Source organism: Erithacus rubecula (assembly GCF_903797595.1).
Source record: "Erithacus rubecula genome assembly, chromosome: 1".
NCBI classification, from domain to species: domain Eukaryota; kingdom Metazoa; phylum Chordata; class Aves; order Passeriformes; family Muscicapidae; genus Erithacus; species Erithacus rubecula.
The window spans coordinates 84,926,934-84,944,013 of NC_136658.1; the positions used below are offsets into that span (position 1 = coordinate 84,926,934).

A 17,080-nucleotide genomic window follows, 5' to 3' on the forward strand; every position below is an offset into this window, starting at 1 on the left:
GTGCAATTGTGTCAATAATACTTACATTGTATCTTACACTATACCTTTTGTTAAAAGTATTAAAAAAACAAAACAAAACAAAGCAATGTTTATGCTGCAAATCATAGCACAGACTCAGTGATAAAGCCTTGACCTTCATGGGCACAAAGTAAAAAAATTTCCATACATACAACACTAAATTATAAATGCTACTATATGTTAGCACCCCCCCCTCCAAAAATCAGTTGCATTAATTCTTCAGCTACAAAGTTGTTTCACCATTACTCTGTTCTTAACCCCAACAAAATCATTTTATTACACCAAATTCACATCTACATCAAAAAACATTTGAGCAACTAAATTTTTCAAACCAAGAACACTAACTCCTTATTTAAAGAAGGTAAAATATTAAATTTCTTGTCACACAATTACCTGAAGAGTTCTTTTGCTTCAAGGAACTGAAGCTGTGCAAACTGTATAAAACCTGCTTGCTGCAGGATTCGTTTGTACATTACCTATAAAAAAGAAGGAGGGGGAAAAAAGGTTTATTATATTTGTATTTTTATGTAGTGCTAGTTACTACTGCAATAGCTGCCTGCCAAAAAAGATTAAACAAATGATCTTCAGCCACACCTCACAAGTCCCAAGCAAAATAAAACTTGATCCTCTACATTTTAAATTATGTACCTGAATATATTGAATCTGCTGCCCAGACTCAGTTTCTTACACAAATGTGTATGAACACAACTCTGTTCATGAGTACTCACTAAAAGCTAAGTCAACAAACACCAAGTTCAAGTTTTTCTGTTCAAATAATGACTTGCCTGGTATCACACTGACTTGCCTCAAGTTTTTTCTCAAGTAATTTGCAAACACAAAAGCCAATGGTAATCTTTCAAGTTAACCACGATTCAGTAAGCACAAAAAATAAAGATGGTCCCACTTGACCACACACAGCCACTTTCTTCCTGTCTCATCTCTCTGGTGCAAAATTACTGGCAAGTCTCATAGTCTCATCCCCAGATGATGGCCATATTTTTGACTTTCTGTCAGCTTTGCTACTTTGATTTTTTTTTTTTAAATAAAAAAATTCTTCCAGAACAGCTCAACCTATCCAATATGCAGTACATTAAGCAATGTCCCATAAAAATATGGTTAAAAACCAAGTAAAGCATAATATGGAAGCTATTTGTTATCAAGCTTTACTGTTAAGGTCACACCTAGACAGAAAATGTTTAAACATTTAAACACAGCAGAATGAGAACACAAAAACTATTTTAAATTATAGGTAGTTATTAAATCTGAAAGGTTTACCACCAATTACAAGATTAAATGAAATCCTTGTGCTCAGAATATTTTCAACAGCAAAAGAGAAGTATTAAAAGCAAGAACCTAAACTGTGCCCTGCAGAGCATCCCCTTTTGTGACAACACTGGTACTTTGGCAAATACACCCAGCTACCTTCTCATGTCCTCAGTCTTCCCCCTCAATTGGCTTATGAATACACAGCTGTCTAATGTTTCACACTGTACATGAAGGCTGTTACTAATATCAGACTTAAAAAAACATTTCCAATAAAATACCCAGAGAAACTACAATAGGAACACATTCTAGGAAGGAATTGCTGAAGAGCACCAGACCCCAAGTAGAGTAGACTGATAGTCTGATGATTTTTCACCTTGATTGAAGGTTATGGATTTACCAATAGAAAAGCTTGGCTTCAGTCCACTTAGACTGTGCATGCTTCACTAATGGTTTGCCTAATGGAAATACTTAATCTCTGTTGTTAGCAAGTCTCTAAAATGGTTTCTAAAAGTGGGGGCCTTTTTTTGTCTCCCCAGTGTATAGGAGAAAAGGGGAAACAGAGAAACGTTATCAGGCATAGTTTTTCAGACAGGCATCACAACAGAAAATTAAACAAATAATACTTCATGACATCTTTATATTAACTAATACTTTACATTCAAGTGCAAGGATAAAAAACAGAGTTCACTAAAGCTAAAAGAGAATTTAATTAGAGTTACAAAGTAAAACTACTTTAGGGGATAGACTCAAAAATAGCCAAAATATTTTGGATTTCTGATAATGTTACTAAATCAATACACAGTAATCTGTGAACCAATGAATACCTACCTGGTCACCTTCCTAAGGAAACTGCTGAAGGATTTAATTCTGTGAATATTTTCGTCTCATGGCAGCAGAAAAATGTTAAAATCCAGTCTGACTTTCCAGGGAAAGTCTTCTCCCCCCACTGACTACTACCAAAAGTAGATAGGCTGGGGATTTTTCATCCCCAAAGCATGTTTTCAATTTTTGCAATAGAGTGATCACTAAAATTTACATATTTAGTCAATTATAATATTGTAATAAAGTTTGAATTAATCTCACTGAAAGCAGTGCTTTAATTGCAGAGCTTAGTCTGTATAGCATCTTTTTAACAAAAAGTAGAAAAGAGCTCATTGATAGTATAACTACAGGCTGAAGGAACCAGCTTTAAATTTGAACTGATAAAGTGGTATTCACTTTCATTTAAATGTTGACATTATCTTCAATTCTCCCTTAAAGGCAAGCTACAAAAAAATCGTGGAATAATGATTTCAGATAGACACTTAACTTTTTAAAGATGCAATGATGAGATAGACAGTACCCAAGTAGATTTTTAGCTAACAATATAAACACTAGATATTAAGATGTCCTAGGGTAAAAGTTATGGAAGAAAACAGAACATATCATGGAAAATCCAATATTCCCTTTCTCACAGATTTTTAATAATGGGCTAGACTTATATGTCAAACACACAGTTAAATTCAGTTCATGACAGAAGAAAAAAAAAGCTTCAGTATATTTTTTTGTCAGATTTAGAACAAGCTTCTTTTAAAAAGGTACTAAGCTACAGCAAGTCAAAATTCATCACATTATTTAGTCCTTCATAATTTCTGAAGAACCACCATAGGACTTGCAATTCTTTAGGCAAATTCTGCAGTGTTGAATTAATTCACATAAAAAAAACCAGTTACTACAAGAACATAAGTTTTGTATTAATTCACACCAAAAAAAGGAATAGGAAAAAGAAAGAAGACTGCTGAAGCTGTGTTTGCTGTAGTTGAAGTCTTAATTCTTTCAACTGCTAAAAAAGCTCTTTCTAAAATGGTCAGAATTACCAACCATATTGTCCAATGAAATTTTTCTAGAAAGCCACTTTGTCCTTTGGTCAGATTTGGGTGTAGTTAATATGTTTTTTGAAACTAAAAAGAACTAGGAAGGAAAAAAAAAAAAAAAAAAAAAAGAGAGATACCTATGCAAGATGTGTGTCAATCTAACCAAGGTCTTCACTACCATCAACCATGATTTCTGCAAACGTCAGCTGTCCTGAAAAATTAATAAGTAGTATTCAGTCATTTCATGGTAGCATGGTAGAAAAGCCTTTGTATTCTTCAATCAAAAATTCTATCCAGTAGAACCATCTCCTTGGAACACTTTTGCTTAGTGTTTTTTACCTAGCAGGAATTCGTCATGCTCAACAACAAAGAAATTTTCATCTATTATGGCAAAGCTAAATTTGCAGTCTGCAGGGACCACAAGCTAAATATCAGATTAGAGCTTTTCAGTCATGACCTGCTACTTTTCAATAACTAAAGTACAAATAATTCTGAGAGTTGATATTCCACCATCATTCTGTATTACAAGCATATATATACATATATATTTATGCTGTTATACAGAGGGAGTGCATGCACCCATGTATGCATACAATGACAAAGTATTGTACTGTAGGAGAAAAAAACCCATGTCCTCAAATCTGCCTGCAGTGTCCTGAGTTCAAGTGACACATAAGATGGCATCAGGCATTGCAAACTGCAGAACTAAAGCACCATATGACAAAGGGAACACTATACTTCATGAACCAGACAATAATAATCACTCTTATGCATGGATAGATTATCACTATACCAAATGGACCAAATGCCTTCATGCCAACCCTATGCTCTCTATACTACTGCTTGTACAAAATGGGAAAATAAGACCTTTGAAGTGTCAGCTGCTTAGGATTCAGTAATGCCTGCAAAACAGATACCAGAAGATACCCATCAGAAAATACAAATTTTCTAATACATATGTATTATCTGAGGATAGCTCTCGGAAAGGAGTTAGAAATGAGTGACTGTGTAATCAGTTCAAGTATGTCAAAGAAATGTTGCAAAAACATATGTAAGGCTTGCAATTTGGTTGAGGTCCATCAGACTTATATTACACAAGACTACAGTAAAGAAAGTCTGATGTGCCTGTAACAAACATGTAACAACAGCACCAGGTATCAGTCACCTTAGAAAGCAAACCAACATGTTGCATTTCCAGCAGCAGACAAGCTCTGAAAAACTGAAGGAATGTCTCAAAACTAAGCCGAGTCATTTTAATAGGAGTCAGTGGGAAACTCCATCAATTCAAGAATTTGAAAATTGGTTAATATCAGTTTGCAAATACACCCCAGAAAACAAACAGGTTATTTTGCTTGCAAGTACTATGTTTTCTGGTTTTCAGCTGTAGCCTTGAGTTAAAGTAACCAAACAACCTTAAAAGCACACTAAGTTAGAAAGAACTTACAATATTCTAGGAAACTAATTTCAGGAAGAGCAACCCTGTGCACTTAAGATATTTGTGAAAATAAAGTAACATATTTTAAAGGCTGAAAAATACTAAATGCAAGAAAACTTGAGGAGGAATGAGATTCTACATCATGTATTTTAGATAATGAATTGTAGTTCATCTGCGGCAAAACACAGAAAGTAATCTCCCACACTAAGTCTACATAAACTGCAAAGAAATAATTGGAAAATTATAGGTCATCACACATAGAAGACATTGATTAGATCATGCACCCATAATGAGATTTTTATTTGCTTCTTTAAACAGATTAGAAGAGAAAAGTAAGAAATGAAGATGCAAAGCAAAACATGCTGGAAACTGAACTCTGTTTTTGCCTAAATACTTTCCAGCTTCAAGTACTTTCAGGTAGTTGGATCTTCACAAAAGAATAGGAACAATTTTCTCAAAAAGGTTTTTAGCTCCAGCAGTCTACCAGCTGCTTATTTAAGAGAGGAGTTAAGGATCAAAATGAAAGCTGATACAAGTTTCATTTAATGACTGCCTTTCAATGGCCTTGACTGAAACTAAAATGAAAAGGAATTAAAAGCTACTTAAAATTAAAAAAAAAAAAAAAAAATCCTAACAGTCAGAATCATTTTTAACCATTGTAATCCTATAGCTTCCAGAGTTATGTGTCAAACTTTACACCTTCCTAAACAAGCCAAAAGTAACACAACTGTTTTAATGACAACAAAATGCTCCAAAGTATATCTAATAAAGGAAAAACACAGCTTTTCTGCAGGTTACAGATCAAATTTTGTTTTTACCATAGCAAAGAAACTAAGCCAAATATTTGCTCACCTACTCCATGAGTAGAGATGTCATGCTGCTTTTAACAAGTCTCTAAATAGGAACAAATACACTAGAATATGCATGGCAATATAAACCAGAGGTAGAAGGGAATGAGCACAAATCTTTAATCAATACTGTAACCAAATAGTTTGTAAGACACTTTAACACACAAAAACCTTTAAATCTGAGTTACACAGCAGTACAAGTAAGAGCTTGGAAGTAAGATGCATTTGCTTAAGATTTCCCATCATTTAACTTGGAAGTTAAGTGCTGCTGTGGAGTTTAGGATATGATGAGAATCTTTGATAAAAGAAGTAAAATTTCAAAATTCTACTTTGAAATAAAGTATATATTTTTAAACAGCAATAGCAAATAATAACAATCTAGTAGCAAAGAAGCATCCATTGGATTTTCTGCCACTAGGTTTCTGGTTTTGCTTTGTTTTCAATTCTCTTAAGTTACACACTTGAAAAAATTCAACAGAATCCCAGAAGAACAAGAGCATTCAACCCTGCCAATGTCACAGCTTCTGTAAGAATAAAACAATTCAGCAGAATACCTACTCCCTCAGGCTAAAATCATAAAAGGTATTACAATTTCTCTACAATGTAAATTCCTCCCCCACCTTCTCCAATCACTTGACCACTGGAACACATGACCCCATTGTGAAATTTACATTTTCATGAAAATTGAAAGGAAGGACAGACCTGAAATTTCTCTTTTGGAATATTCCTTCGAGCTCCTTTTGCTAGAACAAGGGCTTCTTCCACTCTGTGGCTAGCTAGAAGATCCTGAATCTGTTTTTCCAAAGGTAGTGGCACCAAGATATACACACCTTTGTTAGTAGCAACAATCACCTTTCCTAGACAGAACAAACAGATATATTTAATTTACAGCCTCTACAGAAAAAAGCAATTTCAGAAATAAGCTTTAAAATAAACAGTTTAAGATACAAGAACCTAAACAGTGTTAAAGTACCAAAAGTGACTTTTGCTGCTAAGACATTTACTTGATAGTTTACCTATGAATTCCACCTCAGAAATATAGAGATAAGAGTAGATTTATTTAGTAACAGCAGATTTTGTTCCACTCAAATTAAGAGAAATTGGCTAGAACCACTTATGATGAACTAAGCTGGTAAAGCCACTGAAATTATTGTTCAGATTCCAGAGAGTAGGAACTTTCAACTAAGCCATACATCAAATCTAGCAAGTAATATACAGCTCACAGTGCTAGAGTTTGTAGCTTTTCTGGGGGAACAAAAAAGTACTAGCATAGTATATTCCACACTTAAGAGTTCTCAATTGAAGAACAGATCAATAGAAATTTGTGCATTTTTTGGTTTATCAATTCTATGTGAAAGATCCAATTTTAAACCTCTTACACAGATATTTTAAAAATTATTCTTCTTTTGTATTCCTTTTTAATATGTAATAATTTTTTCAGAATAGTCAATGGACAAATGCCTGCAGGTGACAATTATTGAGCTGTAGCATGAAATAAACACTACTCCTTTGAAAGAAATAATCAAGTTACAAGAAAAAGCTCTAACTCCATAGATTCCTAACCAACAATTAACTTGACAGTTACAGCACATTTAGTAAGCATACATTTTGTTACAAGTGAGGAATTTTGAGATACTGAAGTCTACAACGAATGCAACCAGGAAAGTATTTGCAATAGAAGTTTCAACAGTCAACACACTTGTTAGATAACTTGTTTAAAAAACAAACCCAAGTGACTGCAGGGGCTGTTCCAGAATTAGTGATGCAATGAAGTGTCCTTTTCAATACCTTCAAAGTCCTGTAGAATGTGTCCTTCTTTAAAAGGCAGGGTTTGCTTTTGCTGCTGGTCCAGCATGCTGTGCACTGTGATGAACTCATCATCAAGAGCAACCACGTAAGGAAAGCACAAAGCTGCCCCAAGCACATTCTCTGACCAGTGCACCGGGGCGCGCTGTGAAATCCCATCCACAGTAGCAAACATGCCTACAAAAAGGGAAAAACAAAGCCTGAGCTTGGGCTACTTGAAGACTCTTGTTTTCCCAACACAAAGCAGGGGTACCAAGGTTCAGCAATGGAAAGTCTCAGAGCAGGTGGAGTATCAGGCAACATGATGACAACACATCACACTCCTGGAACTGGACAGATATGTTGGTTAATTCAGTTCTTTTTTTTTTTTTTTCATTCTCCTTCAGCACAGGAACAGACAATGCCAAATAAGAGAAGAGATGAATACTGAAACAAACTAGCAAGAATTATTCAAGTTTAGTAATTTTAAAAGTTTTCTTAAAGGAATTACACCATGTAGTTTGAATACATTTCAGAATAGTAACATTTACTGAGACTCAACTTTCAAACAATCTTGCCTTAGAAGGAGCTGTGGACCTGCACCACTTGACTTTTTGGCAATGCAGATGTGCTTGTTCTTGTAGTGTCCAATGTCTAAAGAGCATTTTAGTGGACACAATTGTTTACTTATACTTTTTCACTTTTGCTACAGCCAACATTTCCAGACAACAAGGGCCCAGCTCCTGAGGGTGAGTCACTTCCTGCGAAGCATCTGTGTTTTCTATCATTTCAAAAAATGCAGAGGCTGAGTATAAAGCAGCACAGAGTAAAGACTTTCTATAATCCCAATGAAAACTCCTATGATGTCTTCAGAATAACCAGATTAAAGCTTCAGTTCATTTGCAGTGTGGGTTTTTGTCATTACCCTTCCTCATGTCTATTCTGTCCTCCATTCTTCTCCTAGCTTAACAGACTTTTAAATTGCTTTAGGACCATATGCCACTGGTTCTATTCATGCTACTTGATATTTCCCAGTTCTGAAGAGAATTTTCAGTCACAATTAATTCCCAGAGAGAAGAGAAATTCAAAATTAATTCAAGAGAAATTTCAGTCACAATTTTCAGGCCTAGTTCCATAAAGATTTACTGGCAAAGTGTAAACTTCTGTTCTGCATATGAATTCATACTCCTTAAACCAAGTACTCTCATGCCATTAAAAAGACATGCCCCTGAAAATTGATCTTTGGCAGCAGTGAGCCACTTGACAGCTGGCAGAGTAAGTCTGAGCTCTAAAGAACAGAAGAGATTAAAAGATTACGTTATTCAATTTACAAAATCTCTTCCAAACAGAGGATAATGAGGCAAGGCGAGTTGGGTACAAGGACCTCTTTGGAATGAAAAAAAAAACAAAAACCAAAAGGGAAAACAGAAAACAAAACTGAAGGTTGTAGACTTTTACAGAACTACAGTGTAGAGAACAAATTTTTGGATCCCTTACAGCAGCTTTCAAATGATCAGCTCTTTCTCCTTGACTCTTTTTCACTATGATGATCAGCTTTTCAACTAGAGAAATTCCAGAAAATACTTTTTGGGTGGTTATATATAATTTCTAATTTACTCTATAGATTTTGATATTCTTATGACTCAGAAGTAAAATTTTATGTCAGGCAAAATGTACTGTCCAGTTTTAAAGGCTTTCAGTTGTTATTCCATTATATAATCCCACTTCAAAATGTGGGAGAAAACCTGTACTAAATACATACTAACCAGGAGAAAACTTAGGGCTTACTATATTAATAAGCCTAATAAAGACTAAAGCTTAATAAAGATTAATTCTTAGGTTTTTCTATTTCTATGATGTTCTAACAACACAAATAATGACAAACTCCATATTTTTTTAAATTAAAAAGGTCTTCTTTATGTAATTAAAAACATTAATTATGGAAGTGAAAAAGTATGCATTCAAGTCAATGTATCTCTATATCCCTCTACCTTCAATAGCTAGGGCTTCTGTGGCAGAATGATACATTATCTGTCTTCATCCAGTTCTCACCTAAGGATAACAATAAACATAACTACAACCAGAAACCACAGCCTTTTTATAGTACAGGAATGCAACTGATGAAACTTGAGAAGAGGCCAGCAATCAATTCCATATTAAAAATTGCATAGGCTACCCAAGGATTAAAAGAGTTACCTGAAACAAAGCTACACTGTTCTCAGGACCAAGAGATATTGAAATACTTTGTATCATCTGTAAACTTGTGAAAACCTTCCCTATCAGCCATATTGTTAAAATGATGTCTGTATTGACTCAGCATTGGGCCCTTGGGGTACAAGACTAGTCACTGGCTTCCAGCTGCACTCTGCTCTGCTGACTACAAATCTTTCAGCCAAGCTTTCAATCCACCTCAACTGTTCTCCAGCTCATTCTTCATCCCTTTGTCTACAAAGTATGTCATGGCAGAGAGCATCAAAGCCTTGCTGAACTTCACAGGATCACAGCTCTCGCCTCATTGACCAAGCTGGTACTTAATCACAGAAGACACACTAGTCAAACAATTTCCCCCTCTTAAATCCACATGGATTTCTTCAAATCATCTTCTTGTCCTTTGTATATTTGGAAACAGCTTCCAGGATTTTCTTAGCTCACCTTCGTGAAGATCAGGGTATGGCCAGATATACTTCCCTTTCTCTTTTCTCTTGATCACCTAAGGCAGAAGTGAAAACATTTGTTTTCTTCCAGTCCTCAGGAATATCCTCTGATCATCATGATCTTTCAGAGATAATAAACTGGCATCACAATGGCATTGATCATCGCCCTCAAGCACTCATGAGAATATCCCATCAGGTCCCATGGATTTGTCTGTCCAGTTTATTTAAATATTCCATAACGTGATCCTTCTCTGCTGAGGGTAGGTTTTGGTTGCCCCAGATTTTCCCACTGTTCCTAAGGGCTGATGATTCCTGAAATGTTGTATCAGTAGACTGATGTAAAGAAGGCATTAAGCACCTCAGCCTTTTCCATGCCCTTTGGCATCAGGTCCTCTGCTCCATTTAACAGTAGGCTTCCATTAGCTCTCCTGTGCTGATGATGTGCTTGTAATATCTCTTTTTGCTGCCCTACATGGTGTTCAGCAGAGTCAATGCCAGATGGACATTGGCCTCTGCCCTGGTTTTGGATGGAGTTAATTTTCTTCTTAGCAGCAGGTGTTTTAGATTAAGTAAGAGAAAAATGTTGATAACACACTGATGTTCAACAGAGAACACCCCTTCATCATCTCCTCAGTCACTATCAATGCACTCTAGAAAACTCCTGGCCTGTTTGTCTCCTGCTGTGTTGCCCCTTAAGCAGGTACTGAAGTGGTTCAAGTGTACCCTAAAAACCAGGGCCTACAAATATAGCTTTCTTCCTGTTCCTTAAAGAAAGTCTTCCTTATATCTTTTCCCTGATTAAGTGGTCTGTTCCAAGCACTCACTACAATGAGTTTGCTCAGCCATGTTAGTTTGCCCTCTAACCCAAATCCATAAACTCTCATCTGCCTCCTCCTTTGTTCCAAGGCAGCCCACCCATCCACCTATTGCTCCCCTGTAAAGGGAGCACAACTGTGCTAACTTCGCAGAAAAAGTGTGAGAGCTTCCACTACCATGTTTTGTAAAGACCTCTTTCTCTGCATATGCCTGAAGCAGAATTCCTCCAGCTGTTTGTGCTTATGAAGTCTCTTATGACACCACCTTGCACTGATTTGTTTGCCAACACAGCCTTACCACCACCACGCCTGATCTAAATCCAACTCACCATGTTGCTCAGTCAAGTTGGCAAAAGTGTTTTTGCCTTACTTGACTTGGTGGATCCCATCTCTTTCTTAAATAGGTTCCATAGTCCTTTAAGACAACACAAGCTGTCAATCAGTTGGTGATCTGCACAATTGAGGTACTCCTCCTCAAGATGTTCTTCCTTACCAGCAGGGTTGATGAGAAAACCCCCATCTCCAATATAAGGGAGTCTCCTACTACTATTGTTTGCTAATTCCTCCTGGTGCTTCCATTGTACATGCTCAAATGATTTGCTGGACAGCACTTCCTGCTTTTCTTCTGCTACTGTAAGCACTGAGCATACTATAAAGATGCAGATCAGCAAGCAGAGAAGGAGAATTCTTCCAGTTATGAGAAGTCACAAGTTTCCAGTGTTGGCTATCACAGAACAGCAGAGACTCAGCCTGTCCTTCCCCTTTGTACAGCTGGAGACTGAAGGCTCATGCCTGGATGCTGGATAAGATTCAATTTCTTTTCTGCCATCTCTGGTGCCATGTACTCTGCAGACCTCCTACTGCATCTCATTTACTTGGCAACAGAAATCCTCAACCAAGCACACACCCCCCATGGGCAAGGACAACATTTTTGCTTATCAAGAGGCAGGAGGCACTTTGTGCAGCTCAGGGTGTGAGGAGCTGCACCCTCCATTGGGAGCTCAGCCCTGAGTCAATACCTCAGACCTTTTGGGGCTGTTGCTCCATCTGGTGCTGGGGAGCATATCCTGTGCCAGTATTATTAAGAAGTATCTGCTGTAAGTTTAAACACTTAAAGCCTCTGCACAGCAGGAAATCTGATTAAAAACATGCAACCAGAGCTTCACAAACTCAAAAACTGAATTTTGGTAAGCAGTTTCATACATACCAGAAATAATTGATTTTCAATTGTAAAGTAACAAATTACTGGACAGAATGAAGAAGCACCGAAAATTAAGTTCCTCTTCCTTTTGAAAGAATGAGCTCAATACTAACTGCAAGCAAAGACAACAAAGTACCAAATGGCTGAGGAACTGCTATGAACAATTCTAACAGTAAGTTTAAAATCCAGTGTCTAGATAAAAAAAAAAAAAAGGTTACATACACAAACTCAGAAACTTTTTACTTAGAAAAGTCCTGTACCTAAAAAAAAAAAAAACAAGTTCATCTTGGAATGTCTTTAATTCGCATAAACTCAAATTCTATGGAGAGTCTACTTCTTTAGAGAAAAGTTGGTGAGTTGATGTACATCTCGCATTCTGGTCACAAAGCAAAATGTCAATATAAGCAACTGATTTTCTTTGGTATTTATATTGCACACTTGATTTTCTTTGGAATTTATATTAAAAAGCCAAAACCTGAATTAAGACCTTAAATAGCTGTGAACTTTGTGCCATGTTATTTCTAAAGTTTCAGGTAAAATACATAAACCGTGTCTCTTGAAAGGAGAGTCATATGGCAAACAGCATGAAAGCATTCTGCCTGTGGTCTGTCAGCTCTGGAATACTGCAGCTTTTCCAAAAAAAGCTCAAGATTACTGACCTCACAGCATATTGTTGATTTAGATAGATTACAGTAGTCCTTACAGTCATCTCTTAGACAACAGCATGATTTCATATGATCTAACTTTGATTTTGCAATACTTAAACTATCATTTTGTGTAACACAGAGCTGAAAAATATTACTAAAAATATTAAGCATATGGGAGCATAACAACTGGGTAGTATCTGTTAACACCTACAGTTAAGACAGCATTTACTATTATAAGAGTTAGGATGCAACTTGCTTCCACTAAAATTTCTTACTAACACTGTAGTAAAACACACCTTCTTATGAATCTGTTAAAACCTGCGCAATGGACTTCATATAAACTCCTCTGAATAGCAACTGAGGAAAAAATTAATTCATCTACACTATTTGAACAATTTTGTAGCAATGTGTAGCTCCACAAACCCAGTCACCCTAATCACTAGAGACTGTCTATCAGTCTCTGAAATTTCACTTGGTATCCATCAATTTGTTTGCTAAGGGCTGCAAGATACAATGAAATAAAGCTTTGGTTAAAATAAAACACATTATTAGAATAAAAATAATCATAAATTCTCGTGCATTAAAAACACACTCAGTGTGGTTTTTTTATAGTTGTAACAGAATTATAGAGTTAGAATATTACTAAGTATCAACAATTTATCATCCACCTTTTAATCTTAGCATTCCAATATAGACCTGTGAAGGAAAGCATCATTATTATGCATAACATTTAATTAGTAAAGCTTTGCTTCAGAAATTCAGAGAAATAAAGAGAAGTTAAAAAATTGCAAAAAATTAAAATCCTTAGTCTCACCTAGGCCTCCGGGGCCAGCCAACAGAAACTCTTGTCTGCCTATTCTTTTCACAATTGGCCGTTTCTCATCACTGCAATAAGGAAATAGGTCCTGGGAGACGCCAGTATTATAATTCAAAATTATATACTGTGTAGTAAGGGCAAGGCATAAGTAGTAACCATCTACAGCCACAGCACAGGGTTGCTCTGGAGTAAACACTTCCTTCACTATCTGGACTCTGTCTTCAAACACCATGAACATTTGAATGGTCCGACGCTTGACCGAGATAATGCAAACTTCAACGCAGAAGGGATCCCCACTCACAGGGTTTTCATTCAGTGTGAATGTCACAGCTCCTTTGATCCTAGCACCAGTGGGGACAGGCTCCAAGTTGATCATGTTCACTAGTGTTATCGTGTTGTCACAAAGCACAAGCAGTCTGGTGAGGGCAGAGGCTGCTTTCAACTCACTCACAGGCTTCTTCAAACCCAGGTATTTGTGTAGTTGCTTGGTGGCAGCAAAAGTTATTTTTCCAGCTGTTGATACCTTTTCATCCAACAGAAAGTGATAGATAAAGCAGTCATTGGTTCCAATATAGAGGTTCTTCCCACAACACTCAATGCACTCGATGTTGATGTAATTTTTGTCTCCCATTAACATCTCCCGCTCAACAGCAGAAACGAGCTTGAAAGCTTTAACGCTCATTGTGTCTTCTGGGTGATCTAATTAAAGAGAAAAAGACATTACTGTTTACCTCTGCACGTAGAATCAAATATCACAGACAGCAATTTAACATTCACTGATACAAAAACTTAACTACTGCACTTTTTAATAGCCTTTACTCTATTTCCAACCCGACTACATAAGGCAGAGCAAGCACACACATTAATAACCACAGAAATAAATCAAATTGTATGCTTCCACTTCTAACCTATTCTGAAACAGATTCACAACAGCACCCAGCTATTCTGAAGTGATGCATTCTCCACAAACAGCCAGCATGTTATTGGCTCTCTCAGACACTGGAACTACAAGAGGTTATTGCTTAGTTACTTATAAGCCTGTCATGCAGAAGTTTCTATCACATGAAAACAGATAAGCTTCAGGTCTTAGATTTCCTGAGAGCCACAAGGCATTTAGTGCTACTAGTTAACATGTCATGTTGCTTTACACTCCACTGTAGGCCTATTAATACAAAGTCTTTTCACAAAATGTCACAGGTATATTTTATTTTAATACATATTTTACATTCCTTAGTCTCCAGCAGTCAGAAACACATTCCAAGTCAATTCAATAATAACTTATACAAGGTATCATCCAACTCATAGTAAAAGTTGTTGGTTTGGGTCTGTAACTTGTTTTATTTTTTTAAACATATGCAGCACACATGGCCCATAAAGCATTCATTAAGCTCAAGATGCAGTATCACAGAAATTCAGTGTTTCTGTTCTCCACTACCACAATAATTCCAAAAGTCTTTCTTTAAGTGCTAACCAGCACTTCTAATATTTATTCTACAAACTGTATCTACCCTTCTGCAACCAAGCACCGTCAAGGGACAGATGCAATTTATGAAGCAGATAATACTGCTTTAAAAACAGTCCATGCAATTTTATTGTACTCCAGACTTGCATTACTTTTATAAGAAACCAGCAGACAACTGTGCTCAACGTTCCAAAGAGCAGATGAGAAATTGCTGACCCTGTTTAATCACCTTTTAACTTGTCATGACTGGTCTGTAATGGTCAGCCACTGCAGGGGAAGACACAACACTAAACATCTCAAACACACACAATTACTTCTACTCCACATGTACAGTGGTGATACAAAACATCAAATGAAATCTCTGTGGGCCAACAGAGACATCAACATCAACAAAATGCTCCTGTAAACAACACTGAAATTAAACACAGTCAAAACAAATTTAGTTTCCAATTATTATGTCCAACAAAACCCTTTGTTTTCGCAAGAGAGCTCTAAAAACCACAGTCAAAAATTTCTATAACTGAATGACAAAAATAAGGTACACAACTTACAGGTAGCCATGAAATAAAATTATATAAAACTAGGATTATGGCTAGAAGCAAACCATATTACCAATGTACAGCAGTAAGCATTAGCACCAAATACTTCAGAGTTTTTTGAGTTTTTTTCAGAAGTTAAAAGGATTTTAGTTCAGGTTTCCATGACATTTTCAAGTACCATCCTCCCCTGGAGTGTAAATTAGTGTCATGACCTCCCACACACAAAAATCAACCAAACAAACCCAGGAAGCACTAGAGAAACAGCCAAAGGTAAAATGATAATGCAAGTCTGGCAACACAGCCGGCTTATCCTCCAACATGATCAAAAGAACACAGCATTTTAAGTTAGAGAGGGCTGTCCAAAGGATGACTGCCAAAACAACCCCAACAGTTTTTAAGAGCCTGTGTGTAGCCTAAAGTGATAAACTTCCCTCTGAAGAGGTCAGAGCTATTGTACCTGAAGTTGCCAAAGACTTAGTTAATTCTCATTTATGAAACCTAAGGGGTCAGTGAGCAGTGTAAAAGACCAGATTTTGCAGAACATGCTGTTCCTTTGAAGTGGAACAGGCCACTCCGTAGTTACAGGCAGTATTTTGATACTACATTTAGATGCTCGGAAGTCCGGAAAAGAAGATAATGGGGATGTTTTGCTGTCAAACAAAAATAAAGCCAAATTATCAGTCTAGTAGACACTGATTTTCAAGCGCAACAACAACTCCGCACGTACTCATTTCCTGCAAGAAGTGGGAAGCGGCTCTCCCCCGCTCCACTTAAGCAATAACCTTGCACTGCATTGTGCTCTCCGCGCCCGGAGAGCAACACCCTGCCTCCCTCACCGCCGCACCGCTCCCGTGCCCTAATGACCCTGCGGCTAGGATTGCCCCGAGCCGCGGAGCCCCCGGGAGCACAGGGATGCGCTGCCCGTCCCCTCACACACCCCGCACGCAGCCAGGCCCACCACGGCCGGCCCCGCTGCGCCCGCCGCCCGGCCGGACACGGAGCCGCTCCGTCCCGCCGCCCTCCCGCAGCACCTGCCGGCGCTCGGCGGAGCCGGGCCCGCCGCTCCCAGGCCTCGCGCTGCGGTGGCGGCGGCAGGGCCGCCTCGGGGCGCGCTGCGATCCGCCGGGGCGGGCGGGGGACGCGCCGCTTCCGGGGCGGGCCGGCCCCGCCCCCGCCGCGTCACCGGCACGGCTGCGGCGGAGCCCGCGTCCGGTCACGTGCGGAAACCCGCCCGCGCGGCCGGGAGACACCCGGGAGAACAGACTCACACATTCCTGTATCTATATCTATATCTATATCTATATCTATATCTATATCTATATCTATATCTATATCTATATCTATATCTATATCTATATCTATATCTATATCTATATCTATATCTATATAATAGGGACATAAGAGAGTCCAAAGCCTTGGGATACACACACACACACACACACACACACACACATATATATATATGCATGGAAGATGCTTTTTTCAGATTCCCAGAAAGTGCCCTCACTCCAATTTGACTGAATAATAACAATAGTATAAGTCTCCTTTCTATTATAAGACTTTCAATTGTGCTGTTAGTATACAGTGGTTTATATAAGTCTCATATATTATAGGAAACTTATACTATCACTAATATTTATATAACTCTCAGCTGTTATACGTTGAAAAAATAAATTACTTGTCGGTAGAATTGTCTCGTTAAAGTTGAGGGCTTGACATGCCTCAGTGACCTAGGAGGAG

At 37.6% G+C, this 17,080-nt stretch overlaps 1 protein-coding gene across 3 annotated transcripts in view; it reads right to left on the minus strand.

The window, feature by feature from the left end:
- TGFBRAP1 (transforming growth factor beta receptor associated protein 1) overlaps positions 1 to 16,492 on the minus strand; it is a 31,066-nt gene extending 14,574 nt beyond the window's left edge. Inside the window, exons 1-5 of one of the 3 annotated variants that reach the window (XM_079300644.1) lie at positions 16,372 to 16,492; positions 13,337 to 14,038; positions 7,209 to 7,403; positions 6,123 to 6,277; positions 412 to 494 (exon numbers count right to left, since the gene is read on the minus strand). In XM_079300644.1, coding sequence (XP_079156770.1) covers positions 412 to 494; positions 6,123 to 6,277; positions 7,209 to 7,403; positions 13,337 to 14,021 — 1,118 coding nt within the window. In that variant the 5' untranslated portion in view covers positions 14,022 to 14,038; positions 16,372 to 16,492. Of the gene's footprint in view, positions 1 to 411; positions 495 to 6,122; positions 6,278 to 7,208; positions 7,404 to 13,336; positions 14,039 to 16,067; positions 16,214 to 16,277 lie in introns of those variants that run through there. The other 2 variants (XM_079300645.1, XM_079300643.1) reach the window with 2 other exon arrangements.
- Positions 16,493 to 17,080: the final 588 nt, after the last annotated feature.